The sequence below is a fragment of the Nipponia nippon genome, unplaced genomic scaffold, assembly GCF_047370975.1.
Source record: "Nipponia nippon isolate SJK-2023a ecotype South Korea unplaced genomic scaffold, ASM4737097v1 scaffold_3, whole genome shotgun sequence".
In the NCBI taxonomy this organism is placed as follows: domain Eukaryota; kingdom Metazoa; phylum Chordata; class Aves; order Pelecaniformes; family Threskiornithidae; genus Nipponia; species Nipponia nippon.
Window position 1 is genome coordinate 81,967,932 of NW_028262347.1, and position 21,745 is coordinate 81,989,676.

Sequence of the window (21,745 nt, forward strand, 5' to 3'; positions counted from 1 at the left end):
GAAGGGCAGCAAAAAAAAATGTTACCAGCAGAGGGTCAGTACTGAAAAAGTAAAATTTCCCTGCTCTGCTGCTTCTGTTCTGTGTGGGCTGGTGAGGGTGCACCTGTTTCTGCGTTGGAAGCGCTTGGCAGTCACAGGCGGCAAGATGCCTACGCTGGAGCGCCAGGGACTTGCTTGTAGGTCCGGGTGTGGTTCCGCCATAACTTAGGTCTAAGTCCAGGTTTCTGCTTTCCCGCTCGCCGGCCTGTCGCCCAGCCTCTTGTTCCCATCCACTCCTTGCGGTTGCTGCTACAGCTTGTACATGTACAGCTATTGCAGGGAGCTGTCATACTTACCTTTATTTATTGTTTGGTTTTTTTTCCTCCTGTGTCACGCCTTTATGGCTGCTCACATCACTCTGCTTCTAGGTTGTTTTTTTGGCTAGATAACTGCCTGAGCTGGCTCACATATGGTCACGTGCCCACTAGCACATGGGAGAAGATGGCAGCAACCTGGATGCATGTTGCTTTAATCTCTTCTGGATTTCAGGGTGCCGCGTCACGTCTTAATCAAAATTTATTAGGACCTGATTCCAGGTGGTGCTGAATGGTTTGTACAGTCAGTAGCAGCAGAAGGAATTGAAGGAGCTCTACATCTTTTTAGGACTGCACTATAGACAGATGAACTTTGCAGAATATCTGCAAATACCTAAATTGGGCCTGATGAATTTGATTATTAATCTTTGTTAACCCAGTTACACCACAGCATATTTCTCTGCCAGTCTTTTAGTAGCTTGTGTAGCTCACTGGATCAGGTTTAAATACTCTGCAGACAAGTTCAGTGTCATCAGTCCCTGCTGCTGAAAAACAGTAATCAGGTAGAGGGGGAGGGGGGAGTTGCCCTTGCTCTCGTTAGTCGCAAGTTAAGGCTTAACATTTTGGCTTAAAAAATTAAAATAAACACAGCAAGATCTAATTTTTGAGCCATACTTGGTTTTTCAGGCCTTTTCCACACCCATTAAAGGCCAGACGTGCATAGTTCTTAATTGTAAGCCAAAATTCTCACATAACCACATGATTCTAGGAAGTGGGACTATATGAAAAACAGAAAATATTGTGATGCGCACAATAAACCTATGCCAGTTGGCCATGCAGGCGTTACACCGTGAGTAACAACAAGTTTTCCATGTGTTTGCATTAGTACCTTCCTATTCAGCACCCACACAATTCCTGTGGCTTTGGGTGTGTGAAGCTATTTTTCCACGGGGAGAGGGAAGGGGTCCTTGCTGGTGCTTTCCCACATTTACATTTCTTATAACATTTTATTTATATCTAATACTTTCTGCTCCCAATAGCAAACGTGTCTCATTGTGCTTGTTAGCTTCTTCAATCTAAGTACGCCAATTATACTTCTAAGAAAGAATGGTTTGTTCCCTGAAAAGCTGGCTTAGGGGGGAGGGTTGTACCAAAATCTGTTTTCCCCATACACACCCCTACATCCCTTTTGGATGGACTTTTTTTTGTTCGTTTGTTTTTTCCTTTAGCTGCAGTTTTCACTACAAAGCTGCATCACTGTTACAGTATTGCCAAGTATTTTTGATTATGATACAAGTCTCAACTTTTTTTCACATTTTTTTATAAATCTCTTTACTGGAGTCATAAGGTAATTAAAGATGCTGTGGGGAGCTAAGGCTGAAAACATGCATTCTAAAAGCACAAAATGAGGACAAACATGTTCAAGATTTTTATTTTTTTGTTGTCGTTGCTATCTCATGGTATGAGATACCAACAATTTTTTATTGTACAGTATCGAAGCCAGATAAGTGGTACGGGTTTCTGCTGTAGGTATAGCTGTTGTGGCTGATGAAGTTGTGCTGGTAGAAGTCATTAGTGTGGTATGACATACAAGTGCACTTTTGTTGGTATTTTAGGAATTGCTTTGGTTGCATAGGATATGCTTTACCTATTGATACAAAAGCAGCATTTTGCCAGGATATTTATGGCTGGGTATATTTTGCTGTATAGCTTATCAGTCGTCCCATACTGCTAAAATGTTCCAACTTTGTATCTTCTGTCCTGTAGGGCTCTGACAGCTATAGGTAATGGCAGCAAGAAATACTACAGTTTTTCAAGGTGGAACTTGATCCGGCTGCAAAAGAGGTTATATTACGTGTTTGCCAAGAACATCAGACAGGATAACTTCGCGGGCCTTTTCTGCAGGGGAGAACGGTGTGTCCCAGTTCAGTTTGTTGAATGTTGTTCATCCTTATCTGTCTGTAACGTAACTGTGCTCAGGACTGGTACAGGTAACGTGACAACAACTATGCTCAGCAATGGTTCCACTGTGCAGTCTGGGCAAGGCCAAGCTTTCAAGTGTGTTTCCAAGCCCTTTGATGTTTTAATGGCATTTGCATCTGTCAAAATGGTTTGGTGCAAACATTAGCATTCTTTAATCTGAGACTCAAAAACAGCAGCGTGGGATTCTGGCTCATGCTTCTGTGGCATAGTAAGAGACTACGAAATTTCTGCTGCTAACTGGAGAATCTCTCCCATCTAGGTCCTGAATCGCTTTATTTAAAGAGATACTGAGAACTCCTCTGGTTTAGAGCAAACCTGCTGTCTAGGAATGTATATAGCATGCTGCTAGCAGCCAAGACTGTACATCATAGCTTATGTCTCGGAAGTCTTTGCCTCCTTTTGTGCCCCAGATATTTCTGTCAGTCATCTCTCCATCCCCAAAATTTGTAGAGAGACTTGCACAGAGCAACTTGCAGTGACTCTGTACATTGCTTTCACTGGGGGAATTCTTCCTCTGTCTGCCCAGTAGTGTCAATAGTCTTTCTACTAAGCTACAGCAGTGAGAACTACACACCATTCTTGTTTGTTCTCATACCAGAAGACTGCAGAATATTAAGGCTTATCCAGTGCTTTTATGAATATAAAACTTAAGCTCTGCTTAAAGTGAACCAGGTTTTTTTTGATATACAGCTGGCCCCATTTTATCTTAAGACCGAATTATTGTTATTGCATCTCTGGGAATTGCAGTGTGCAATCCAAGCCATGATCTACACTTGCTGTTTGGCAAGTGTTCAGTAGCAACTTCCAAGGTTGAATTTTGTTCTACCCAAAATGTTTCTTGGGCTTTTTTTTTTAAAGTTAGCATTAAGTATTATAATCCACTTAAATGGAAACAAATGTAGGAGAGGTATCGTTACTTTTTTTTTCTCAGTGAATCATTAGATAATTAATAGGTTTGATATATCTTGAGTGTGCCTACCACACTCAAGCTAGTGAGATGCTACTGGGAGTGTTAAAACCCATGCAAACTGTCTGCACCAGTGTGACTGGGAGGTCTCACTCACTTTTCCCAAGCTTCAGTAGCAGCTGCAATTTCCAGGAGATCAGGTACTATCGACAGATTTCCCCCCCCGCCCCCCCCCGCCCTGCCTAAAAGACTTGAGGTGACTCCTAGTTCCCAGAATACTAACAGCACGTAGTCCGTTGAGCACAGCAGTAGACTCTGCGTTATTTTGGCACATACCTTTTTAGATTGCTTTTCTTACTCTATATGTTCTTTCCTTCAGCAAGCTCCGTCTGCTCTCTGTACCCTCAAAGCTCTCTCCATGTAACGTTATTTCCCTCCTTCATTCTTATCTCTAGTGCCCTGTGTAATCTCTTCCTGAGCTCAAGAGTTTTGACCCCAGTCCTTCACCTCTGTCAATGGGCTGTACAGTGATAGAGCAGCCCAGGGGTGGTGGATGAAGGTTGGTAACCGTCTCTTTGCAGGGGAATACATGCAGTGGGCACCTCTTATGTGGAGGGGGCATCCAGCTGAGAAAGCACGCCTAAGCATGGCATGAGTAGCTGTATCAAAATAAAAAATGAGACTCGTGGTAGGGCAGGCTTTGTGTTACAGCGGTTGCACCCACCCCTTTCCTGAGTGTCTCACCAAACTGAAGGAAAGCGTGGCCTCCCAGGGGAGATGGTAACTCTGGCGGCAGTTCTCCTGCATGGTGAGCTCTGGATTTTGTATGGAGAAAGGCAGGCTCTGAGCTAGCCCCCACTGACCCAGCTCCTTTTAAAGTGTATCGGAACTGTGTGATGGAGATGATTAAGCTGAGCTGAAATAGCAGGAAGGGGCTCGGGGCAGCCGTGTTGCCCCCCGGGTGGGTATTACAGCCTACATGGAGCTCTTTCCTGTGCTGCAGCACTTAAAGCGGGCTTTGGCATTTCTATACCAAGGATACGCCTGAGCGATGGATTGCTTGGGAATGCCTTTGTTTCAATAAGAAAATCAATGTCCTTGTCCATGCTGCTCAAAGGTTGTGAATGGCTTTCTCCTCTCACGGCCAGAAGCTCTCGCTGCTGTGTCGGTGAAAAGGAGGAGAGCCGGGGAGAGGAGCCCCTGGTGCACTGACCAGTGGCCCAGCAGGCTGTGGGGCGTCTCTGGCTGCTGCTGGGCCCAGCCCATCGTTGCAGGGCAGGGCTTTCTCTGCCGCGAGTGTGTTGGCAGCAGCCTGGGCGCGTGGGCTGCCCCTGCACCCGCGGCCGGGGGAGCGGGATGGGGAGCACGGCCGCCCCGCCACGGGGGCCGGGGCCAGCGCTGCATGGGGAGCGTGAAGGGGGCACACCGAAAAGCTGGGTTTCTCCTGAGTTGTGGAGGAGGAGGAGGATCTCAGGGCTCCTCTTAATTCTGTGTTGCCTTGTTTCCTGGCTAGCTGAAGGGCTTGTCTGTGCTTGATAGCACTTGTTATTTCTCCTTTCTTGTGTGTTGGAGGAGGGGGGGAGGGAAGGTGAGGTACTTTCTATTTAAAACCAGAAGTGTTTGTCATCTCCGTCCAGGTGAATTAACCCACACTGGAAGGAAGTATGACATTCACATTGCCTTTTGTAATCTGGGAAAGCTGTGGATGGATGCGTGCATCATCGCAGGAATTGCTTTGTCCACCAGTACTTTCACTGCTCTCCTGTTTTGCTTGCCTGGCCACCTTCCTCACCCTTCCTCTCTCAAATTTTGTGCTCCCTGCTGCAGTACAATGAAGCATTGCCCCTTTGTTTTCATGCTGACATGCAGCCAGCTGCACCCTCTCACAGTTCCAGCTTGTGCATCCAGAATCACGTATGAGTTAGGCGCTAGGCACTGCTGCGTGTATGTGAGCTGAACTCCTGGATTTCCAGGCCCTCTTGGGAGAAGAGTAGGGCTAGCTTTATCTAAAGAGGGGCCATCAGATCACCTTACTTGAGAAGTGCTGTTAGAGCAGAGGGAGAGATGGCGTGCTCAACATCTGACCCAGAGAGATGTGAAAGACCAGTAAGCCCCAACAGCAGTAACGGTGAAGTTTCTGGGAGAGTTTGTGTAGCCTGCTAGAAGTTGGCAGTTGCCACATAGGCTCCTGTATGCTTGTCTGTCATGTTATTGGCCTGACTGCAAATGCTAATTAAAAGGTTGCTTTGGCTTGCCCAGCTCCTGGGGGGTCTTCTGGGCCCTCCTTTGGTGGAGGTTCAAGCTGACCTGTAGCAGGAGCATAACTCAGCAGTGCTCCACAAGCAATCTCTCCCACTAACTACTAGGCTTTTGAATGTAGCTCCTCTGTATGTGAAGGCTACAGATATAGTCAGTCTTGTTTTATTGTTTTCTCTCCCATCTGCATTAAAACCTTATTGCAGAGATGTCTACATCTTTCACTACAGTGAGCCAGCCTTCAAGCAGGAGCTTAACTGTTTCCCTGACTAGATGCGTAAGTTCTCCCCCACTGTCTCTGCAGAAAGTTTTCCTGTCCCTTCTCCTGCCTCACTTCCCAAAGCTGCTCTCTTGCTCTCCCTGAGGTGTGCAAAACACCTGGCAGTAATACAATGAGACAAATCTCACTTGGCAGCTTCCCGTGTTGATCTGCTGCACCTCCCTCTATCCTGTCTCCCGGCATCATCGTGGAACTACTCCAAGTGCAGCTTTAAACTTGTCCTTTCACCTGTCCAAATCCCTTGCAACAGAGCCAGGGAAGTGGAAACTGGGTCTTTGAGCTTAATAAGAGGAAATTCAGTATTGTGTACATCTGTAACAGCACAGTGAGGCAGAGTTCTTCTTCCCCTCACAGAGTGTGGCCTTGAGTTTGAGGATCTTGCTATTCAGAGCTTTGTAGGCCATCCTGTCTTTATTAGTAGTAAGCCTTCCTTAGCCATCAGCTTGTGTCCAAGACCACCTGTCTCCCTAAGCAGTCTCTCTGCTCCTGGGGAGCCTGTTTTTGAAAACTCTCTGTATTAGGTGTGATAAGCAGTACTTTTCTAGTCATGCAGCAGGGGAGACTCAACTTAGGTAGCAGGAAGAGCTAAGAGCGGTGTAGCGCAAGAGCGACCTGATGTGATCATGGAACCTTTGTTAAAGGAGGGGCAGATGTACCTGTCGGGGACAGCACTGGTAAAGTTGATCCTGTCTTGGACAAGGTGGCTGCTTACAGGTTTATGACCCTGCTACTTTCTGTGCTCTGCCAAGCTCTCTTTTTTTCTGTGCTGGAGCTTCTTCCTGACAGTCCTGTACCTTCCCATGAGCAACAGTTTCTAAAGATGGTTTAGCAGCACTGAAGTAGTTTACTATTTGCTGACAGCAGTAAGACATGGCAGAAGCCCCGTGGGAACTTTCTGAATGGATATATCTTTTTGAAGCGTACTGTTTGTTGAAATTATAACTACTTACAACTACTCACTACTTGTGGGCGGGGGGAATCCAAATTGCTGAATAATTCCAGTTTTGGTATGGTTTTGTAAGAAAGATTATCTTTTTGATATAAACAAAAATTAAAGATTACATGAGAAAAAATACGCAGGGACAAAGTTAACTGATGAGTTAATTAGTTAACTCAATTTTTTCCCCATTTTTTAAAAAGCTGTAAGATGTTGACAATCCCCATGATTAAGGTGTATATAAACGCTTCAGTTCTAACTCCAGAGCATGGGCTCATTGCTTTCAGAGCAGGTGTTCTGTTTCACTTGACGTAAGGAAAAATATAAGCTAAACCAGCTTTCAGGTCAGGCGTGCCCTGGCCATGAAGTTAACCGGGACAATTATTCCAGATGTAATCGTGCCCTTATTGCTTTTACTTTCTGTGTGGGATCAGAAAAAGTTACTTGTGACTATAGAGCCACACCAGCACAAGGAAATCACCATTGATCTCAAAGATTTCTCTTTCCATGCAGAGACTTTCTTTTCTCTGTTTGTGTCTCCCAAGTTGAAATTGTCACACACACCCCTCAACAGCAGTTGAAACTCTGGCAGAAACGCTATTCTTAAAATTGTAGGGAAATTAGGAATGCCAGGGAAAGAAAAAACATATAGATTTGGTCATCTGTTTTGAGCAAGAAAAGGAATTTTTCTTGCATGAGCTTTCAGAACGGTCCAGAGCCAGGCGTTGAGGCTTTTTTGCCACTAAACAGCTAGCGGGCTGAAGAGATGTGGAATGCTTTCTCTGACCAAAAGATGCAGGACTACGCATTCATGTCTGGAAACGTCAACATCTGTAAGATAGGATGAAGGAGGAGAATGCTGAAGCTTCATTCAGGAGGAAGTCTGACTGTGGCTGCACATTGCAGCAGATCCTTCAGGGCTAAATTACAAGCTCTGGTATGACTGCAAGGGTACCCGGTGTATGTGAAGCAGCCTGAAGCAGCAATTTATAAGGCATTTCTAATAAGCAGGGAATAGGAAACAGAGAAGACAGGCTGGAACACTAGAGAAAGTGTCCCAAAAGCAGAAGAAAAAGGAGGGGAGACATTAAGGTTTGTCTCTTTCTCATGTCCTTTAAGGTAGGTATTGTGGGTCATGGGATAGGTAGAAGCCAGTAAGATAAAAGCGATGAATCAGATTCAACTATCCTTTTCACAGACATTTCCCAAATGTACATTCCCTAGTGCTTTGTCATGTCTGAACTTCAAATGCAATAAAGGATGGGAAATTCCACTATATCCTTTGGGAAACTGTCCAACAATCCTGAGATGACTCCCCCCTCCCCCCCAAAAGAGTAGACTAAATGATGATATCGTTTCTCTTTGTAGTCTGTAGGTATGTCCACACACACCAGAGGTACCCCTCTCAACCCATGTGGTTTACAGCCTTCAAATGTCTTGTGTCATGTCCTAGTTATCTGTTAATCAAATTCTTACATTCCTATGTCTTGTTAATCAATTCCTCTGATCAGCTGCAGCAGGGCCCTGTGTTGCACATACATACACAGACATCTGTAAAGAGAACCATCAGCTCTAAAGTACAAGCCTTTCCTTGTTGAAATCAAAGAGATCTTTAAGACTCAGCTAGCCATTAGAAGAGGTCATGAGTATTCGTCCACCATGGCCCGCAAAAATTAATGGAGATTTTGATGATTTTCTTGTTCTCTGAATGCCTTCTGGTATCCCCTTTTGGATTTGAGATAGATAGCCATGGCCAACACTTTTCATAAGTTGTACTGCAGGCATTACAGACAGATCAGCATCTCTGCTCTTTGACCAAAGTTCCTTTCTGGATTTGCATCTAAAACTAAAAAGACACTAGTAGTTTTATTTTGGCATTACTCTCATACTGCAAGCTTACATTGGGTGTTTGCCTACTCTCAGTCTTGGTATTTGTTTCCCAACTCTTATCACCCACTGAATATGTATTTTTGGCTTTTTTCTCAGCTGCATTAGTATGTGTTTTTAAAAGTCTCTTAAGCCAATTAGATCCTCTGTATCATCCTGTAGTAGTAACAGAAAAATGCATTTTTCTTTAGCAGGATGTGTCACTGATGGAGTCTGAAGAAACCAGTGAGGGAGGTACCACTCCACCAGAAGCCAGCAGCACCACTGTGGAAGCTCAGGATTCTACAGCAGTCAAAAGAGAGCATCATGCCCCTCACGCATCAGCCAAAATGAGCACCAGCCTGTCTGACTCCGCAAAGGGAGCAGAGCTCAGCGTTCCCGAGGACTGCCTTTCTGCTCCAGGGAAAGCAGCAGAGATGCTGGGCAGACCCTCTAACCCTGTGCAAAAAGTGCCAGCAGGACTGGAACAAGAGCAAGGCGATGCAGAGCCTCAAAAGAGACTCTTAGAATTGGAAGGAGAAATGCTTTTAGAGGAGGGTGGACTGGATTGTGCTCTGAAACTTAAGCAAGGAGAGCTGGTTGACCTGGAAAGCAACCAGGACTCTTCCTCTCTCAGCACAGTCCAGGATGGGCCAGCCCCTGGCAACGCCATCCTGCAGACTGTGGACCTCAGCACTGAATTCCCTCAGTGCCAGGCAGAACTGGCTTTTTGTGGCTCAGATCCTCAGGCCCAGCATCCAAAATCTCCTTTGGCTGATGCCATTTCCTCTCAGAGAGAGACACCTAAATGCTTCTTGGTATGTAAAACCATTTCAGAGGGGCATTATAAGGCTGAGCCATTTCTGGATAAGATCTCCACGGATTCTTTGCAGGAGGTTGATACTAGTGCAGAGCAGAAGCAAAGCAGCAAAAAAGTGGCACCAGCAACTGATGAGCAACCTACCTCAGAGGAAGCAGTAGAGGATATGGCTAAACCGTACACTTCTGAAGATGCTAAGGGAAGCATAAGAACACTCCAGGGTTCGGAAGAGAATACAGAGTCTTCCTCTTCCCATCAATTGTCTTCCACCTTAACAGATGACAGGCAAATAAGTTCACTACAAGCAGAAGGAAACATCTCAGCTGGTAAAACAAGGAATAGCAGCATGGTCAAAGACCAGGGAACAGTAATGGTTCCTAAAGAAAACTCATTCACTTCCAAATGCCTTTGTCTTGAAGATGATCACAGAAAAACAGAGGGCAGACCTGCCTCTCCAGCAGACAATGCCTTCCAAGTAAAGGATACTGCTAAAAAAAATGAAGAAGTGAATACTTCACAGCATAAGGACCCAGTACAGGAGGAGGCAGTGTCTGAACTTCAGCAGGAAGAGGAAAAGAAAGAGTGCAAAGAGCAGAATCTGCCAGAAGAAGGAATATCTTTGGAGCCCAAAGATCAGAAAAACAAGGAACGAAATGAGCAGAAACAACAACTGCAGAGGGAAGAGCTCAAACTGGAGGCAGAGCTTGAACTGGAGGCTCTATCATCAGCTTTTGGGTCAGAGATATCTTCTGTTCCCAGGCATAATGTGGACTTGTGTGGCTTGGAGAATGATTTTTTGGCTGAGCAAACAGGATCAGCATTTCTTCCTGGGGAACCTGTCTCTGTGGATCAGCATCCTGGTGAGGATGTACTGCTGAAAGCTCATGTCACAGAAACAGGTTCTGGATGTCAGCCACCCACTGTCAGCCCTCTGTCCTCAAATAACCTGAACCCAGTGGGTGAAACTCCAATCGTGCCTCCACACACATCCCACATCTCTGACCAGGCAGAAGACCTAGAAGACTCTGGCCGCTTTTCCATCGGTGGTCAGGATATTGGAGAAGCTGACTGGGATGACAGGACAAGACTGGGCAGGAATGATGAGCACAGTGATGGGCATGGAAATGCTGTCCAGAGGTTTGATAAGAGAGATGCATCACTCCACGGAGGAGTGGCAGCACCTTCTAGCGCAGAGAACCCAGAGGCTTCTGTTCCAGCACACCCTTCCTCTGGCACCAAGAACTTGGAGCCACCTGATCCCATAGGTCCTCATCCCATTACAGAAAATGTGGGAAAAGCTGAGCTTCAGGAGTTCATTCCAGTTTTTCCCTCAGAACTCACCTCTGTGGCTTCAACATCTGGCCCACAGCAAGAGGGTGCTAATGGAACAGCCTCTGTGGCCCCTGAGGACTGTCCTGGCACCAACCTGAACAAACTGCTGGACTCTGTAGGGAAGCCAGCCAACCAAGCTGCTTCTGTACAAGTGTGGGACCCAACATCAGGGGAAAGTGCTATTCTAAGTACTGATCCAGGGGAGGCCAACACTTCCCATGAACTCCTTATTTCTGAGGAAGGCTTTCATGAAGACCTCAGTGGCCCGTCTTCTTTCTCTGTAATGTGCACGAGCTGTCTTCCTCTAGAGGGGCGCCTTCCTGAGGATAGGAGGACTGTGGCTATCATTGCAGGGCCTCTGGAACCACCCCAAACACCAGGCAGGACTTCCACTCCCCTGAACCACCCAGAGACAATTCAGCAAACCCCCCCAGAAAAAAGTGCCATTATCCAAGGGAAAGAAATGGGAGCAAATGCAGATCATGAAGCACAACAAATGCCTTTACTTGATCAGTCTGACTGCAGTTTAAACCAAAAAGAGCCTGGATCCAGAATCTCCAGTGTCCTGAGCACCCTAACTTGGCCCTCTGAAGAAGACGTGGTCCTTGCCATGAACCACCCAGAACAACCTCTGTCCCCTGTGTCGCACTCAAGCCTACCTCTGGTGTTTGAGCCTGATGCCAAACAGCTTCCTCATCCTTCTTCCCATGTCCAAAGCCCCAGGCAAGCTCAGGCCCCTGCACTTAATGCAAATCACCTTGCTCAACCTCCAGCCCTTGGAAGTTACCCGTCACTGGCTCCTGTACCCTACTCCAGGCCACATCTCAACTGTGGTGTGGACGATAAAAAGTTACTAGCCATTAACCCTACTATAAGCCATCCTCTCCGGACTGCTGCCTTTGTGCCTGATTCTAACACTGTGGCCTCTGCTTCTGATGGAGAAGATGTAGCAGAGAAAGGTGACCTTGTTCCAGTAACTAGAGAGTGGGATCTTGGTGACTCAGGTACCCATGATACAGAGACTTCTGATGACTCAGGGGTCAGTTTGTTGGCCAAAAGCTTTTCTGCTGTTGGAAGTGAAGTGTTAGCTGGCTGCTCTGCCACCAGCCCTGAAACAGTGGACCAGCACATGGATATACAGTGTGGAAAATCCTCACCTGACCACCCTTCTTGGCCCTCGCTGGAAGGCCTGATAACATCCACAGACTCCAAGAGCAGAGACTCTGCACAGCCACTTCCAATGCTAGCATTCACCAATCCAATCCACTTCCTCCAGCTCAGCCCTCCATCACCACCAACCACCAGAACAACCTGCCAAGAGGAGGAGGTCTCAGGGGAGCTGCGATGGGAGCAACAGACAGGCATCTTTGGTGTGGAGACAAAGAACATCCAAGCTCCACTGGAAATCACGGAGAAAACAGAAGGTGAGAGGAGGGTCAAGCAAAGGCTGGAAGGAGAAGGAGGAGAACACCACTTGTTAGCTCAGCCAAAGGAGGAAATGCCCAGACATTCACCCTTGGAAAAATCATCAAGTTGGCCAGACAAAAAAACGATCAGGGTAGTTGCACAGGAGCCAGCAGCCAACCAAGAAAACCCAATTAAACGCCGAGTAAAAAGCAAGGACTGGCACCGTCAGGGCCTGAAGAGGACGTCAGTACCACCAGACATCTTGCAGGGTGAGTCCTTTCCTCTGTGTCCTACCCCCCCCCCCCCAACTTATTGCAGATACCAAAAATGTAGGATTCAATTAAATAGGCAATGTGATAGAGAGGCATGAGAGCTGAGAGCTCGGCATTGTTCTTGTGCCTTTCTGGTAATACTTCTTACTCCAGCCCTGTAGGCCCTGTGATGTCCTGCCCCAAGGTCCCCCCTCCCAGCTCTCCCCTAGCTCCTCTCTGCTGCCCTGTAACCAGTGCATCCTGCTTGTTCTCTTGAGTAGGGCTGCACGCTGGGGTGCAGTCCCCTCATTTCACACTAACACCTGCAGCAGAGAGCTTCTCTCTCTTCACGGATCCCTCACCCCTTGACTTTGCATCCAGTTTCTCTTCTTGTCCCTTCTCCATGTTCAATGATCTGTCACCCTTACTCAGTAACACAGGCTATTTTGGCCTACCTCCAGGGATGAGTTTCTTGGTGGGGCTCAGTTCAGAGCTTCTGCTCATCATCTCTGCTGCCATCACATGGCCGTTGAATTTTGCTGCACTTGCAGCAGCCCTTTTCCAAGCAGTACGGAAAATGCATGCACACACCCTCAGTAGCCGGTCTCTGTTACCACATGTTTTAATTCCTTGTTTATTTGCTACCTCCCTTTACTTTGCAACTGACACCTTTAGGTTCCAATTTGACCTTCTGAAAGAGATGACCTTCCTGAGAACGTAGGATTTGAGATTACAGACAAGAATGCAAATTTGTCAAATCCAAGGTCCCAACTTGCATAGAAGCCAAATCACTGATGTCACGAATGGAAAACATGCATCTTCTGTAATACAGCTCATTCAGACAGTACTTACTGTCAAGGTGCCTGTCTGTTCTTTATTATATCTTACATGATCTTTAAACATACTTGCTGCTTCTCAGCTCTTAGTTTATTTTCCAAGCTCCACAACATGCTGGATTTTTGGCATAGAGGAAAAGGAGGGGGAGCGTGGAGGGGTGTAAAGGGTTTGGCAGCACTTGAATCAAGATTTGTTCATGTGTTCGACCTATAAATTCTTGGTTCCAAATTTTAAAACATTCAAGGCAACAGAACTGTCTTTCGCCTGACCCATACTTGCAACTCAGTCTTTGGGCTTTCTTCCTCCTCCTGCTTCCAATGAATTTTATGTAGAATTTCTTCACAACTTAATTAAATCCCTCACAAAACAAAAGAAAAATCCACACTTCCCCCATTTTGCATAAACAGAAGATGACTCAAGCAGCAGTCTGTGAATGCTCACGTAGTATGTAAATGTGAGAACTGGGTTACAGCGTTGATTCTCAGGCCACGTCCCTTCTAAGACTCTTCACAGGATTGACTTTGTTAGATGTCCAGCATTTCTGCCCCAGAAGTTGCTGAGAGTTTTTTGGGGCTCAACGTCCACAAAAGGAAGTCTACTACATACAGACATGACTAGTGACTTTGGGTCCATTGATCCTCCAATGCCTGGCCCAAGCTACTGAAAGGGGAAAGGCAGTATGAAATAGGGCCCACAGGCAGTGTCTTTGGGCAACTGGAGAGGGAAGCTCTTAGAATTACTGTCGTCACTGAAAGTGTCAGCCTTTTTTCTTTGTATGAAAAGCAAATGTGGCTAAGTAACAGATGCAAAGTGTAAGTAATGTCAAGGATTATTAAAACTAGAATGTTTCTGACCCAGAAATAAAGGTCAGGAGGGCACCTGTACTCCCAATCCAAGACTACCACTTAGGTGCGGTATAGGTAAGTGGTATCTGTATATCATTTGGATTGTAGCTTGACTTTAAAAACGGACTCATACTTTCTAATTGTCTTATATGCAGAAATTCCTTCTGTTCCTTCAGAAGAAGAAGCTCACAAGGCACACAGGGAACCACCAGTCAGTTCAGAAACAGTTATATTGCGGTAAGTCTCTCAAAGGTCCCTTAGAATTTGCCCCCATCCCTGTGTAGCACAGCCACTTGATGCTCTCCATTGTTCCTGAAGGACCAAAGATGATGATGAGGAGTAGAAAACTATAATAAAATGACTTAGGCCTGTGTTTCAGTCTATGCCCTCTGGGAGAGGACCCCATTGCAACAGAAGTATTTCTGTCCCTTTAGGACAGTGTTTCCATTAAGCCAAACTTTGTTCTTTGTTAAGTAAAGCATGTGGAGGTTGAGGTTGTTGGAGAGAAAGGTCCTTGCTGTGACAGATCTGTTACAAGATTTGGATAAGCCATCTCTGGTGCTGTGCTCTTCATTCACTCTTTGTTTCCAAATCCTTATTCCCTGACAGAGAGAAGAAACCTGCAGATGCAGTGGAGAACTTCAAACGCCGGCACTCCAAACTGATCAACTCCTGTAAGTACCTTCTGCCTGAAGTGCTGTGGCAGACCCCTCTCCTCCATAATCTCTCACCCTTGCAGTGAGCACAAAGGAGAGGGGCTCCTGCCACATGGTAGCAAGGACGGAGCGTTAGAGAGTGGTGTTCGGTGGAGGCAGTGAAACCAGAGTCCTGCAGTATACTCAGGCAGCTGGTGAGCTTTGCTTATAGCAGGTGCATGTGGGCTAATGTATTCTGTTATCCTAATCTGAGACAGTAACAGAGTTCTCTCCAGGTTGAAGCAGAGGGCGAGTAGTTGCTATAGAAAGTATAAACGTATATGCCTCTCTTCACAGCAAGACTGCTGTATCAGGAGTACAGTGATGTGGTTCTGAACAAGGCTATTCAAAGCCAGAAGAGAGTGGATTCTTTCACAGAGGATATAGAGTCGAGTTTCCCAAGCTCCCCAAGGCTACGGAGGAAAGTGCTGTCTCCCCAGGACTCATATTTGCAACGTCTGTCAGTCTCATCTAATGCATCCCTCTGGCAGGACATCCCCATGATACGGGGCAGCAGAATGCTACTCAATATGTCCCGTGATGAGCAGAAGCTGCAAGAGGTAATGGACAGATGTTACAAGGTAGATGGGTGGTCTGTAGTCAAGAAAGAGTCCCCAGAAGGGTGGTTAAAGTGGAGAGCAGAAATTCTGATGCGGCAATGCAGGTGTTTGAATGCAGAGGTCACCTCTACGCATGTAAGCAGTATGGGGATGTGGGACCAGTGCTTGTGAAGTAGTACAGTGCTGAAGTTCAGAATTGCAGAGAAAAGGAGCACTGAAGGACGGACTCTGGACCATATCAGTAACTTCATGAAAACAGACATGGGGAAATTGAAACGAGAGAAAACAAGGAATTTTGAGCATGTTCAGTGCAAAAGAGAAGTAGAAGACTTCCAGCATTCTCCCACACATAAGATTATGAGAGATGCTGATAAAACCACAGTGAATTGTAGTTCCTGTGGTAGAGTGTGAGTTTACCAAATTGACCTGTGTGAGCTGCAGGGCTGAGAGGAAACAGGACTATGTATGGGTTCAGCAAAATGCTACACAGAGGAACTGGGTAAGGAAAATGAGAGGAACTGGGAAGTGGATGGGAGGACCCAGAGAAAGAGGCAAAAACAACAGCATGGGAAACATGATGGAGAAAAACATGGGTGATGGGGATGCTGGAAAATATGGGAGCATGTAAAACAGGGAACCTAGTGAAAGTGGAGCTGGGGGGAAATAAAAAGTAAAATGAAAGCAGGTAGCTATTTTTCTTTGAAGTCATACTGCTAGTCTGTCTTCTCAAGAAAGAAAGAAAGACTATATATAATGACATGCTTGCCCTTCATTCCTAAGGCCTCTCTTCTATAATTACGCACTACTTATATTATGTACTGGGAGGTTTTCTTGCTTTGCCCATCTCCTCTCTGTAAGATTACTCACAGACTTGCATAGTCTACTGATGCTGCGCTCCCTTATTTCATCTCTCAAGGCCAAGTTTGAGTTGATAATGTCTGAGGCTTCATACCTGCGCAGTTTAAATGTGGCAGTGGATCACTTCCAGCGATCAGCAGAGCTCCAGGCAATGCTCACCAATCAAGAGCGTCAGTGGCTTTTCTCTCGCCTTAATGATGTACGCGATGTCAGCGCCAGGTGAGATATGACCCGTTGCTTCCAGAACTAACACCCTCCGTGAAGCACAGACACAGCCCATCATTTCCATCAATTACATCTCTCACTCCTGTTCTGTGCATTCACTGACTTTCGAGGTAGATACGCACAGGTAGCACTTTGTGATTGTATACCAACACTGCCCTGAAAGGAACACTGGCCTTTTTAGGTGATGGGGCAATGTAAATCTTGGTGTTAAGTCCCAGATATTATGGTGCAATTGTGCATAGAGCTCATTGCAGGAGATCAAAATGTTCAAAATGCTACTGTAGCCATGCCCTATTGGCTTCAACTACAACTAAACGACTAACTAGACCTCAGCCCAAACTAAATGCAGCTCCTGCCAAATAGAAGACAAAAGAAGCAGCTGCATGAGCCTGACCCAAAAAAAAAAGAAAAAAAGAAAAAAAGGAAAAAAAAAAAAGTAAGTTACAGCCATCACTTCACAGAACCTAATGTGAATCAATTGAGCATAAGTCATAAAATGTAGACATGACCCCGCATGCAAGGAATCCTGTATGCTGTAGGATTCTGTTCTGCTTTTCTCCTGCAAGGCTTGGCTACATATATTGCTAAGCTAGTAAGGTTTGCAGCTACCTTTTCCATGTCTACTAGTGGGATTATTCTGGTGATGCCTTAATTTTCAGTTGTTTCCTGACCATGCCTTCTCAAGAACAGAGGTCTTTTGCCTCCGGTTCTTCCTTGCTGACATCTAGCCCCAAATTGTCATTGTACAGGCATTATGCTGTCTCTGGAAGTAAAGAGCTGTCTTGTGCTTATATGTGGGTTGTCAGGATTTTAAAGGACTGAGGATGTTCCTGCTTTACTAAATGACACTGGTATTTCCCTCTTCTTTTATGGCACCGCAACCATGTGCTGCAGTTTCCTCTTTGACTTGGAGGAGAAATTTGAGGAGGACATGTTCACCTTCCATGTGTGCGATGTGGCTCTGAAACATGCCCCCGAGTTCCGCAGGGTGTATCTACCATATGTAACAAACCAGACGTATCAGGAGCAAACCTTCCAGCGGTTACTGTAAGTTTTGTCATTTGTTGCACACTTCTCACCCCTTACTTGCTTGCTGCACCTCGAATATTCACTCTTTCAAACAATGGGGAATGCAGCAGGTACAGGCTTTTGGCCAACGCTCACACTACACCCCCAGAAGAACCTTCTTCGATTCAAGGGCATTTGCGACAGGACAGAGCTGCTCCAGGCTCCCCTCCCATAACATTGGAAAGGGAAAGAATAATTAATATCTGATTCTATTGCAGGCTATTCTCTCTGTCTACTCTCTACTGAAGAGAGCAAAAATGACTGTCCTGGATAGTGGTTTTCAGTCTGTGGTTTTCAAACTACTAAGAACTGGGAAGTAATAATTTCAAGTGAAACTTCCAACCTTAACTATTCTGTGATTCTGTAATTAAGAAAAATATGGCTGCTGTCAGTAAGCTTAAACTGGCTATCCAGGAGTCTTTAAAATGGATTGAAAATCCTGGGGCCAGAGAACACTGTCGGTCTCTTTTGCTCTGGGTGGTGGAATGGAACATCTCTTGCTCTCCTTTTTGGTTCCCAGTGGCACAACCAAGCATTGCTTAGGCACAGACCCAGTCCTGAGCAAGATTTCCTTGCCGCTTCTGCACTGCTTCCCTTCATAACAACCCAGTTCCAGTGAAGCTACAGTGATTCCAGGAGAAGACGCCGTTTCCGACAGGCTATTCAGGCACTGTCTCTGGGTGCTGCTGACTGGCAGAGATCTAGTCTTCCAATTGATTCCCTTCAGGGGGAAGGGTATCAATCCTTCCTCAGTTCCACACAGAAAGGACCTCCAGGATATTGTCTAGGGCAACATCTGCTGGGCCTACAACCTTCTTCCCCATCTCTTCAAGGATATGGGACTGGCTATTCTGGTGGCCAGTGCTACTCTCATATCATTAGCCTTCTATCTGCTACTGCCCAATGTGGAAAACTGGATGGCAGTGGCTGTGTCTAAGAGGGTAAGAGAGACATTAGGGGGAAAGGCAGCTCCTCTCAGGAGTATCAAGAGAGGGGAGGCAGCTTTTTCCAGACCCTGGACACATTCCTGGAGCTCGACCATGCAGTGGAAGGAAAGAATACAAACCACCGCTGTCTCTGTGGAAGGTGCCCTACTGATAGGGGGGAATCGAAATGTAGATATTACTTCTGGCTTTTATTCCAGAGGGCTGTGGCAGAAAGAGGAAAGATATAATGACAGCTGTACTGTTGTCCTTCTGTGGCTGTTAGAAACCCATACTTGCTCTTCCTCGGCAGTGGCGCGGTTTCTTGATATCTCTTGCCCCAGGGACAAAATCTGACTGTTGGGAGTACTCCAACACTCCCTGTAATCTGATATTAGGAAGACTATTTATTTGCTCTGATGCCAGGATGTCTTCTTTCTTTACCACTCCCACAGAAATGGAAATGCAGGGTTCCAGCAAGTCCTGGAGAGACTGGAAAGTGATCCAGTATGCCAGCGCCTCTCACTTAAATCCTTCCTCATCCTCCCTTTCCAGCGCATCACTCGACTCAAACTCCTCCTACAGGTAACTGTGTTGATTCTCTGCCTTCTTACAGTTTCTGGCAAGCAGACCCTTCTTTGAGTCTGAAAGTCATATAAATATGAGCTAGCTCCAAGCACTGGGTGGAAGGACTGCATGCAGCCCTTTGCGTTGCATCTGTGACAAGTTTGGCAAGATGCTCTAAAGCCACTTTGTTGCATATATTGTGAATATGCCCTTGCAAAAAAAAAAAAAACCACCCCATTTGACCAGCACCATGAATTGGATACGATAGCCTCTGTGAGGCAGTGCAGTTTGTATACTGGTTAGGACTTTGTTGCAACACTACTTCAGTTGTACTCCAATAAATAATTTATGGAGTCTTACCAGAACGTGTTGATTTACATTGTATTGAACTTTTCTGGCTTCCTGCTAAGAAAATAAAGTAAGGGTTCCTTGGCTGCCCTCTGGAAGGCAGCCTGTCTCTACTCTTTGCCTGCAACATTGACCGATAGAAACCTTCCAGACAGGGAACCAGCAAGTCCCTAATGAATTAATTTTGAGCTCTTTCTATGAAATTCTTCTTTTTGATTATTTGAGCCTTTTTTGAACAGGCGAAAAAGAGTATCAGGCAAAGAACAATTCTGTACACAAGGCTGTTTGTGCTCGGATTAGTGGTTGCTTCCTATGCCATGTAACTTGTACGTGATAGTTAATACATCAGGGATGCCGTGTTCAATGTAGCTCATCAGTGCCATTCTGCATCTCAAATTTCTGGTCTTGTTATCTCCACATCTCATCACCTACTACTGCTTTAGTCTCCCTTCAGGCTGGCATCTTAGTGTCATCTTGTTTCTCCTACCCCTCCCAGATACATATGTCCAGCTTTCCTTGTCTGCATTATGAAAAACCTCTTCTCTCACACAGAATATCCTGAAGAGAACTCGGCCGGGGTCTGAGGAGGAAGTGCAAGCAACACAGGCCTATGATGCACTTGAAACGGTAAGGCCGTCAACCCATTCTGCAGCCCTGCAGAAAGGGATCTGGGGGTTTGGGTTGGTGGTAAGCTCAATGTGAGTCAACCATGTGCCCTGGCAGCCAAAAGGGATGACTGTATCCTGGGGTGCAATAAGCACGGCATAGCTAACCGGTTGAAAGAACCGATTGTCCCACTATACTCAGCATTGGCGTGGCCTCACCTCAGGTACTGTGTGCAGTTTTGGGCTCCACAGTATAAGAAGGATGTAAAAATATGAGAATGTGTCCAAAGGATGGCAATGAATATGGTGAAAGGACTAGAGGGCGTGATTTATGAGGAGCAGCTAAGGATACTAGGTTTGCTCATCTTACAGGAGAGGAGACGGAGGGGTGACCTCCTTGCTGTCTACAACTTCCTCATGAGGGGAAGCGGAGAGGGTGGTGCTTGTCAGCATGGTGGCCGGTGACAGGATGCAAGGGAATGGTTTAAAGCTGCTCAGGGGAAGTTCAGATTGGATATTAGGAAAAACTTCTTCACTGAGACAGTGGTCAAGCACTGGAACAAGCTCCCCAGAAAAGCGGTCATGGCCCCAAGCCTGACGGTGTTCAAGTGTTCGGTCAACACTCTTAGATATATGGTTTAACTTTTAAGTTGCCCTATGTGGAGTCAGGAGTTGGACTCAATGATCCTCATGGGTCCCTTCCAACTCAGGATATTCTGTGATTCTGTGCAGCCATGCTGCATCATACAGCTGCAGGGCACCTAAGTGGCCCTGTCCTTTTTATTGATATTCACCTTTGTCGAGGGCCCTTGTCATTGATCCTCACCAGTAACAAATTATTCCGAGTATCCCAAAGTTAAAACAATACTTAGCACAGAGACTTCATCTAAAGAATACCTTTCTTAAGAAAGAAGGATGATCACTGTAGGTATGGAGAAGTTTAGTATGCTTACCTGGAAAAATACTTTTTTTGCAGGAGGATGCCTAAGGGATTGTCGCTTACAGTGACTCTTGAGGGGCTCCTGGGAGTAGTACTGATCCCACCAGGCAGTTCTGCTCCCACCTCACTGATCGTCTGTTTTCCTCTGCAGCTCATCAAGGATTGTAATGAAAATGTCCAGCGCATGAAGAGCACTGAAGAGCTGATCTACCTCAGCCAGAAGATTGAATTTGAGTGCAAGGTGAGCTTGTCTATTCCCCGCGCCTTGCTCTAGCAAGTATTTTCTCTTTCCTCACAAAGTCACTTGTGCTTACTTTTTGTTTTCCTCTCCAATATGTACAGAACTGTTGAACCAGAATATCATACACAGGTCAGCTCTTCATCAGTGCTTCCCTTGCCCAATTGTTCGTGTCAGCCTTCAGCTGACTTACTTCTGTCCAGTTGGAGAGATGAAAGCACACTTCCTCTAGAAAAAGGCAAAAATGCAAATCCAAAACTCATGGATACTGATTTCCTTGTACATACTTGACATAAATGTTCATTTCTGTCTTGCAGATATTCCCACTCATCTCACAGTCGAGGCGACTTGTGAAGTGTGGTGAGTTGACAGCACTGGACTTCAACACCCTGAGTCCAAAATGGAAAGTCACCACCCGTCCCATCTACCTACATCTTTTCAATGACTGCCTGCTCCTGTCTCGGCCGAAGGAGTGAGTGCTTCAACACAATTCTTGCTGCCCCTTCTAAAATACCTGTCTCTTTCTGGGTCTGTGCTTTGGTGAAAGAGTCCTTTCTCTCTGCCTGCCAGCAAGTGGCAGCATTTGTCAAGTCACTCTCCTAACCCTACATTATGTGAGTATCATGCAAGTACGTGGAATCTGATAGTCCCAACTCTTAATTACAACATATGATAATATAACAAGATATCTTCTGGTCCCTAGT

The 21,745-nt window shown here is 45.9% G+C and overlaps 1 protein-coding gene across 3 annotated transcripts in view; it reads left to right on the forward strand.

The window, feature by feature from the left end:
- Window positions 1-21,745, forward strand: part of ARHGEF5 (Rho guanine nucleotide exchange factor 5) — a 36,112-nt gene that overhangs the window by 10,785 nt on the left and 3,582 nt on the right. Inside the window, exons 2-12 of one of the 3 annotated variants that reach the window (XM_087767477.1) lie at window positions 2,061-2,207; window positions 8,738-12,350; window positions 14,170-14,251; window positions 14,624-14,688; window positions 15,007-15,269; window positions 16,186-16,346; window positions 17,247-17,399; window positions 18,799-18,928; window positions 19,811-19,885; window positions 20,955-21,044; window positions 21,359-21,513. In XM_087767477.1, coding sequence (XP_087623603.1) covers window positions 8,750-12,350; window positions 14,170-14,251; window positions 14,624-14,688; window positions 15,007-15,269; window positions 16,186-16,346; window positions 17,247-17,399; window positions 18,799-18,928; window positions 19,811-19,885; window positions 20,955-21,044; window positions 21,359-21,513 — 4,775 coding nt within the window. In that variant the 5' untranslated portion in view covers window positions 2,061-2,207; window positions 8,738-8,749. Of the gene's footprint in view, window positions 1-2,060; window positions 2,208-8,734; window positions 12,351-14,169; window positions 14,252-14,623; window positions 14,689-15,006; window positions 15,270-16,185; window positions 16,347-17,246; window positions 17,400-18,798; window positions 18,929-19,810; window positions 19,886-20,954; window positions 21,045-21,358; window positions 21,514-21,745 lie in introns of all 3 variants that reach the window. The other 2 variants (XM_087767480.1, XM_087767479.1) reach the window with 2 other exon arrangements.